This window comes from Piliocolobus tephrosceles, chromosome 11, assembly GCF_002776525.5.
Source record: "Piliocolobus tephrosceles isolate RC106 chromosome 11, ASM277652v3, whole genome shotgun sequence".
Classification (NCBI taxonomy): Eukaryota; Metazoa; Chordata; class Mammalia; order Primates; family Cercopithecidae; genus Piliocolobus; species Piliocolobus tephrosceles.
Window position 1 is genome coordinate 44,427,651 of NC_045444.1, and position 8,529 is coordinate 44,436,179.

The 8,529-nt window shown below is 42.1% G+C and overlaps 1 protein-coding gene across 7 annotated transcripts in view; it reads left to right on the forward strand.

The window, feature by feature from the left end:
• The window catches only part of PKP4 (plakophilin 4), a 237,134-nt gene extending 229,332 nt beyond the window's left edge, over positions 1-7,802 (forward strand). For 4 of the 7 annotated variants that reach the window (XM_023217400.3, XM_023217401.3, XM_023217402.3 and 1 more), the window contains exons 18-22: positions 24-108; positions 230-347; positions 3,108-3,236; positions 4,957-5,030; positions 6,808-7,802. In XM_023217400.3, the coding sequence (XP_023073168.1) occupies positions 24-108; positions 230-347; positions 3,108-3,236; positions 4,957-5,030; positions 6,808-7,056 (655 nt within the window). In that variant the 3' untranslated portion in view covers positions 7,057-7,802. The remainder of the gene's footprint in view (positions 1-23; positions 109-229; positions 348-3,107; positions 3,237-4,956; positions 5,031-6,807) is intronic. The other 3 variants (XM_023217403.3, XM_031936428.1, XM_026454019.2) reach the window with 2 other exon arrangements.
• Positions 7,803-8,529: the final 727 nt, after the last annotated feature.

Genomic DNA, 8,529 nt, shown 5'->3' on the forward strand with positions numbered 1-8,529 from the left:
TAACATCCTTGCTCTCTCCCTAGATCATCTCTGAAAGTGGTGAAGGCAGCAGCCCAGGTCTTGAATACATTATGGCAATATCGGGACCTCCGGAGCATTTATAAAAAGGTAACCTACAAGAATAGCTCTGGCATAATTAGCATTCATCAAAGCACACACTCATGATCATTCATTGTAATGAAATGTCATTATTCATTTTGAGAGGTTTCTTTTTCTCTTAACTCTGCAGGATGGGTGGAATCAGAACCATTTTATTACACCTGTGTCGACTTTGGAGCGAGACCGATTCAAATCACATCCTTCCTTGTCTACCACCAACCAACAGATGTCACCCATCATTCAGTCAGGTCAGTGGGAAACGCCACTCCTTCGCGAGAGCCTTTGTGTGACAGAACATTGTTTCCTGGCCAGAGAAGATCAAACATAAGCTGGTTAAGCCTGTCATCTCCAACGCTACCCATGCAGCAGAGAACCTTCTGTAGGAATCACACACCATTATAAACCACAAGCCCACTTTCTTCCTTCCTTTTTAAAAGTTTATACCAGTTTACATCAGCAAGAGCACCCCAGGCCCTGCCCTCAAGTCTGCCTCACTAAGTGTGAGAAGGGGCCCTGAAATCTGCAGTTGACAGACTGGACAGTGGAGCAGGGTGCCCAAGAGTGGAGGGCCACACTTCGAGACACACTGGGTTATGTATGCCTGAAAGTGGCTGCCCTGTATGCTAGCTGGCCGTAAGGTTGGAATCTCCTCCAAAGTGAATTTTTTTAAGTTTTCTTAGTGAAACCTTTTAGAAGCAGGGTCCTTTAACAGAGGACCTTTAAGGTCTTCAGATCCGCAACCTGGGAGAGCTGTCTGCTTTCCAGTTAAACCTTCTTCCCCTGCAGACCCCCAGCATCTGCTGCTAATGGAAGTAGGCCTTACGGGTGGGTCTGTGGGAATTCCTTTTGATTTTTAAGTTGGGAATCCTGGCAACCATACTACCTACTTCTTTGTAATGTTTAACTTCGTGGAAAGAATGTTTTGAGATTCAGACTAAATATTTTTACATGTAAGGGCAGATTATTACTGCCAAGCCAATCAGTCCTGTAAATCTAATTCTTTCCAAAATGAGAAAGGAAAAATAATAAATATCTTATTTTTATTTCGCTTTAAATCACCCATTCTGACTTTAAAATATTACCTATTTTATTCAGCAGTGTTACTGCTGGCAGTCTTATTTCTCGTGTGGACAAATGTGGCCAAAAAGACTAATATACATGGCCGGTGGTTCTTGCCACATAATTGGATGTCCCCACTTGAACTAGAGTTTTTTTTTAATTATCTGTGCTTGTTGTATATGGTATTTATCTTAGTTTTTAAATTATGGGTTGCTTTCTTGAAAGAAACCTACATGTCTGGTTTTTAACATCCTTGCTAAGCTCCCAGGTATAGCCTGAAACTGCTTTCTTTTAGAAAAATGTTCAGAACCTTTTAGGGTCTTGGGAACAGAGGTGCCAGGGAAATAAAGAGGTGTGGCTGTGTAACGAAACACACATAGACAAGCGAAAGATAATTTTAGATCAGTGCGAGCTTGTCCAGTCTGCAGCCCAGGGGCTGTATGCATCCTGGGATGGCTTTGAATGCGGCCCAACACAAATTTGTAAATTTTCTTAAAACATTATGAGATTTTTTTGTGATTTTTTTTTTTTTTTTTTTAGTTCCTCAGTTATTGTTAACGTTAGTGTATTTTATGTGCGGCCCAAGATAATTATTACTCTTCAGTGTGGCCCAAGGAAACCAAAAGATTGCACACCCCTGGTCTCATTAGCACATAGTTACTGAATAGTGAACTTGTTTTCAGGACCCCTTAAATATACATGCTGGACAGTGTTGACTAGCCCCACTCAAATTCCTAGGTGCCTGTTGGGATTCTAGTCAGTGGTAGGGAATATTCCACTTCTGCTCTCCAGTTATTCTAAGGGCTGATCATGCATCCCTTGACACTAGTGTGGGATCTGCTTCTGGGCATGTCTAATGCCTGGCTGATGTCATTGGAGGCAGGCGGGTATGCTTTCTGTCCTACTACCTTCTGGAAAGTAAGCAAGGTGAGCAGCACGTAGACATTGTCCATACATGCTTACATGTTTAACACTGAGCAATCCTATGTCAGTGAGGTGACTTTTTAGGAAAAGTATTTCATTATCAGTCTTCCTCTGAAAGTGTCAATTTGTACAAAACCACTGGTGTCAAGGTTTGGGGTGCTGTTGCTTTCGAGTGTATCAAGTGAATAAGTGGCCACTATTATTCGAAATTAACTGTAAGGGAAGCAAGATGGTTTTTTTTTAATAAGAAAAAGAAGAAAACGTATGTGAAATGTTTCTCTCTTCCTTCTGTGCCAGAGTGTCCAAAAAGAGTCCTAAGGATAGATACGGTATTATTAGATGTTGACTGAAGCTGGGGTAAAAAAATCCTCTGGGCCTTTCTGAGGTCAGGACTTAGCACCATGTGCATTTCCTGATGAGCCAGGCTTACTGGGTTTAAATTGTTTCCTTGATAACCATAAAAAGAATTATAAATTGTATAGACTGGGTGCTCTTATTCAAACACATTTAGAGATGTAGATATTTTTAAAATAATTAGAAATCAAAACATGCCATAAAACTTCTGTTGACTGAAGAGCTATACATAAAGGATAATAGGTGGGTATTTTGCAAGCAATTGAACTGAGATTATAAAATGACAGGTATAACTCTTGCATGGCTAGTAAGTTATGATCACTCACTCAGTTTCAAAGGCCTAGTTAAGACATTGAGACACACTGGTGGGGAAACCTGCGTGATCTCTACACTGTGCCTCTTTAGCTGGGCGGCTTGCCCTCCAGCTTGAGAGTGAGCCCCGATGCTGACTTCGCTGCGTTGTGCAGTGGCAGGCCTGCGTGCAGGTCGCACTTGCGGTACTTGAGTCTAGCTGCTCTTCAACTCCCAGCACATCTGAGATTATTTTCAGCACCAGCTGTGTGTCATTTCTAGTTACTGACCTTTGTGTTTCTGGAGAGGATTTTCCACAGATACTGATGCTGATTTCTCTTTCTTTCCCTCTTTCTCTCCTCCTTTGCCTCTCCCTTCAGTCGGCAGCACCTCTTCCTCACCAGCACTGTTAGGAATCAGAGACCCTCGCTCTGAATACGATAGGACCCAGCCACCTATGCAGTATTACAATAGCCAAGGGGATGCCACACATAAAGGCCTGTACCCTGGTAAGACGCCAGTTGGGTGTGTGATACAGTCTCTTGAAAAGCCGCATTTGCAGGCACTCAGCCAGTGGCCTGGGAAGTAGCCTGTGCTTGTATTGAGACGGTCCCCCAGCAGCAAACCATGTTTCAGTCATTCCCTTTCCTACTTTGGGGATTGTTGCCTTTTCTGCTTGTTTAAAGTGAAACAAGCATGTACTTGTTTGTATGTATGTATGTATGTATGTAGCTGTACGGTGGCCACAAATAAAAAGAGGGCTGTATCCAAATAAATCATTTCTGGCTGCTCACTGGCACAGTCCCTTTGCTCCGTTCCCTCCTGCCTTGAGCAGTCTCTGTGTTTTCCACATGCATCAGAACCCTCAGCCCGGTGTCGCTTTGCAGGGGCTACATCTTCTAGACAGGCTCATCTCTTAACTTCAAACCAGAGAATGGAGATCAGTTTCATTTACATTTTCATGGAGAAGAGTTTGAATAAATAGCAAAAGGTATAATGTGATTCTTCTCAAAGTGATTATTTTTTAAGAATAACAAAAATAATGTTACATAGTGTTAATATTTTTATATCCTATTCAGAAAGCTGTGCATACAATTTATTTAAAGGATACCAGCCCAAAGGGTTACTAAGATTTCATACTCTTCCCATTCTCAACCGTCCAGCAGATTATAACTACTTTAGATGTTCCAAATAAGTCAGTGTAAGCTACCCCACAAAAAGTACTCTTTTCTCAAACCTGTCTATTAAAAATAAATAAAAGCTAGTGGCAGCTTTACTCCTGCTGGGGGAGCAGTCTCCGTTGTACTGTTGTCTTTGAAATTGTGATTTCACAGGACTATTTACTAATCGACTGTTGTTACTATGGCAATTAATAGCTCAGAAAATTGCAGATGCTACATTTCAGCACCAAGCTCTGTGCAAAAGGAAATGCACATACCAGCTGAAGTGCATGGTTGCTTCCGACTTGCAGCAGCCTGCCTTATCTTACAGATCGCCTCTTTAGCATGCATGCCCTTCTGTATCTTCTTCGCTTGCTTCAATAAACTAATTTGCCTCAAGTACGTTTCATTTTCCTCATTAAAAAAATAAAAATCTTTGCTAGCCTTAACAATAATGGAAGTGTAACATCATCAGGAGTCTACTATGGACTTTTGAAGACAATTATCTCATTATTACCAAGTTCCTTTTGTATTAAAACATACTTAAATATAGCAGGCACAAGACTGTGCCTCCATTGTTGTCCAACTGCTGCTCCTTCCTTGACCTGAGATTTTGAATCCCAGTTTTTTGGAAGGCATGGGGCTTGTTCGAATATTGTGTTTTGCTTCTCTCTGACCCACTGCTGTAGCTCAGAGCCCTGGAAAAAGGATGTTCCTCAGCTCAGGATCCTGTGCTGCTGTCCAAAGCCAGCCGGAGAAACCTTCCCACGTATGAGCAGAGCTTGAGCAGGAACCTTTGCGCATGGGCTCTGCACTGGCATTGCTTTTTGGGGAAACACACGTGGCCTGTTTTTGCCATGGTTTTGCTATTAGCCGCCCCCAGCCCTGAGTTAAGCAGCAGCCAGGCCAGATCCAGACCCTGAGCTGCTACCTCTCCCAGCCTGCATTGGCACTGGGGAAGGCAGACCCTGTCGGGGACAGCACTAGCCCTAGTGCAGGGGAGACCGCTCAGCCTAATGGACCAGAGTAATAAGCACTAGTTTTAATTTCATAAAATATTTTCTTACAGGCTCCAGCAAACCTTCACCAATTTACATCAGTTCCTATTCCTCACCAGCAAGAGAACAAAATAGACGGCTACAGGTGAATTTGCAATATCATTTTTACAGAAGGCCGATTAGCAGTTAACACAGTAAGGGGTCCACGTCGGTTGACTTCCCGGAGCTGGGCCAACATGGCAGGGTCCTAGATGCTTTCCCTGGGGATCTTCGCTCCTTGGAAACTCATCCGTGGTTTAAGCAAAGCACTTCCACGGTAGCCTCACGTTCTTAAGTATCCACATCGCTACTGCTGAGACCACCATGCCACTGATGGGGACAGCCAAGTAGTCTTTAGTTCATGTCCTTTGCCCAGCAGTGTCCTTTTCCCACTCTTTTTCTGTTAAGCTCTAAAATCTCTTCCAGCCTCTGGGTGAGGGAAGGTTGGTAAGCACACTTTATGCCCTCATCACATTGTTCTCTTTTGTGTATACCTCATTCTCCATCTCACCCCTCTCTGTCCAGGCTCCACAATTTAAAAACACTGAATCCATGGCCAGCTCTGTTTGTGTCAGTGGTCAAAGTGGACTCAGCCCCTGCCGGAATGGACCTCACTGTGGGAGAGTGGGACTGGCGGTTATAACACATCCAGGCTTTGCTTTCATGAAGGGCCTGCAGTCAGTCTCAGGTCCTTCCCGGTGCCATGGTGAACCTGGACCATCTGGTCGCTCCTCTTCCCTTTCAATAACACAGAGCAGCTGGAGTTTCCTAAAACAAGACTATATCCTGTCCTTCAGATAAGAATGTGTTCTAAGACCTCTCCTTCTCATCATCTTTTCTCTGTAGATAGAAGAAAAAGAATTTTGCAAGTTATTCATAATTTATGCTATAGTTTTTTAGTCAGGAAAAATAGACCAGAAACATAACTCTGGCTTGAAAAGAGAATTTAGCTCTGAAATCCTTATAATGTTAGAATGCATTGAGTTCCAGGACATAACATTGATTCCTGTGTGGTAAATTTGTTACATCTTACTAAGTAGGGGGATTTGGGCATGATCAAGAAGGTAGACATAATAACCATCACAATTTGAAGAAATTAACATGAGGTCAAAGCTAAGACCGAACAAAAGGAAATGGAGAGCAGTGTGCCCTTTGTGGGTGCCCACCTGTGCCTGGCCTTGCCCACTTACAGATGGACTTAGCCCTGGCTTGGGGAAACCTTTTCCTCTAGAACCGTATTTGCTCACATGTCTCTCCTAATTTTACTATTCTTCTGCCTTGAGATTGCTTATTCCTTTAATATTAGACTTACAGCAGAATTTCCAAAGTGTGACTGTCGTTCACCTAGCCACATACATCTTTTAAAGTGGAGCGATGGACTCCATCTTCATATCCGAAGTAAATGTTTTAAAAGATGGTTCGGTAATTATTGCAGTTATCCAAGGCCCAGAAACCCAATCTTCGACTAAATTAGTGATGTGCTAGTAATTCCCCTGCGTCAAAGCAAATGTCAAGACCATCGTCTCATTCGGCATGCCCAGGTAACGGGTCCCTCCACAGCTGAGCACACAGCAGGGCCTCCAGTAAGGAGGAGAGGCCACTGGGGCCAAGTGCCCGGAGATCTCAGGATCTCCTGAGGCACCTACTTCTCTAGAGGTCTTAGGACAGGAAACTCAGCAGCCTGCCTGAGAGTGCAGCTTAAAATCCTTAGAGTCCAATAGTAAACAAACACATAGTGTGTGCCAGAAGCAGCTTTTAACCTTAAGCTGCAAATACTGAATATTGCTTTAAAAATATGAAGCAGGAAGCCCACATTCATTTTCCTGACACATGTCTTTTTAAAAATTTACTTTTATTTATTTGCCTTTTCATTTTGTCAACAGCATCAACAGCTGTATTATAGTCAAGATGACTCCAACAGAAAGAACTTTGATGCATACAGATTGTATTTGCAGTCTCCTCATAGCTATGAAGACCCTTATTTTGATGACCGAGTTCACTTTCCAGCTTCTACTGATTACTCAACACAGTACGGACTGAAATCGACCACAAATTATGTAGACTTTTATTCCACTAAACGACCTTCTTATAGAGCAGAACAGTACCCAGGGTCCCCGGACTCATGGGTGTAGCATCAAGATGCCCGACAGAGGAACTCTTTCTTTCTAACCTTGTTTGGATTGAGGTGAAAAGTCATCTTGCTGATTTGATGATTGAAATGTGAAAGTGAAGTGGAAGGAATGAGTGAAGTGCGTTTTTTTTTTTTTTCTTTTTTGAGGAATTATCAGGGAAGTGAGGAAATGTTTGGGAGAGGACTTTCTAAGCTCTATTTAGTTGTTAGATCTAATTACTTATAGATTCTGTAGTCTGGTGAAGGTGTGGGTGACGTGATGAGAGGTTTGAGAAATGGGTGAAATGAAATGGGGGATGTGTAGGTCAAATTAAAGATTTTTTTAATGTGAATAAAGTTATGTTCTGATAGTTTGTACAGAAAAAATAAAATGGATGCCCATGTTTTATTGCTATTACTAAATGTCAAGATTGTATGCTATTATGTCTTGTAAATTTCTTTGTTGGTGTAAATATGGAAATGCCACATTGGTTAAGTGCCATCATTTGTAATGCAGTGTGTCACTTGAGAAGAGATTTGAAGAAACTGACAACTTCAAAAACAAATGGGAAGCCCAAGGAACTGTGAGCAATTAAAAACAAACTGCGACGCCCTTTGTCCCCACCACGCGTAGTGTACTTTGGAAGCACAACGTCCAGGCTGGTACCACAGCGCCATGCCCATTCCTCGCCTCGTTCATAGGACACTTCACTGCCATTTTCTATGCACATAAAAGAAAAATAAATGTGGAAATTTCATCCTTGGAAATGTGTTCTCTATTATTTTTAAATTTTCTGTATGTATATGGAAAAGCAGATTTAATAAACACAAATCTAACTGCATGTTGGAAACAGCCTAAACATATCCAACTATTTTGGACTTTTCCTAGTTTTATATATACTTTGTAAGATGGACCACACCAAAGAATTAAGCTATAAACTTTCTTCCTCTGGCTAGGTATTTTTATTTCTTGGAATCTATTTTAAATCTAGTACACTTTACAGTTTTATCATGTTTTTCTCAGACCCATGTGTACATATCATCGCTCTTCACCTAAATTAAGTTATATCTGGCAGCCTGGCCATAACTAAATTGACACTTTTTTAGGCATCGTTTTTAAGAACTCAGTAACTTCATAATAATAGTGGTTGGGCATTTATTTCGTTGGCACCAATATAATAAAATAAATTCTAAATTATGATCTTGTTGAGTAATTCCATGAGACAGTAACTCCTGGATTAGGAGTGGGGCAGGGGAAAGAAGCCCCACAGATAGGCTAGGCAGAGGTCCCCATAGCACCACGCAGGATTACTTGGGAGCTTTTCTCCATCTGTGGAGACAATGAGGGGCATCAGGCCCAAAATCTGAGGCCTTCTCGGGTCTTGCAGTTTCCACCCTTCAGCCCTAGCCCCTGGATCTTTGTGTAAATATGGAAATGCCACACTGGTTAAGTGCCATTGTGGAAAACTAGGAACTAATTTACCTATAGCTGTAC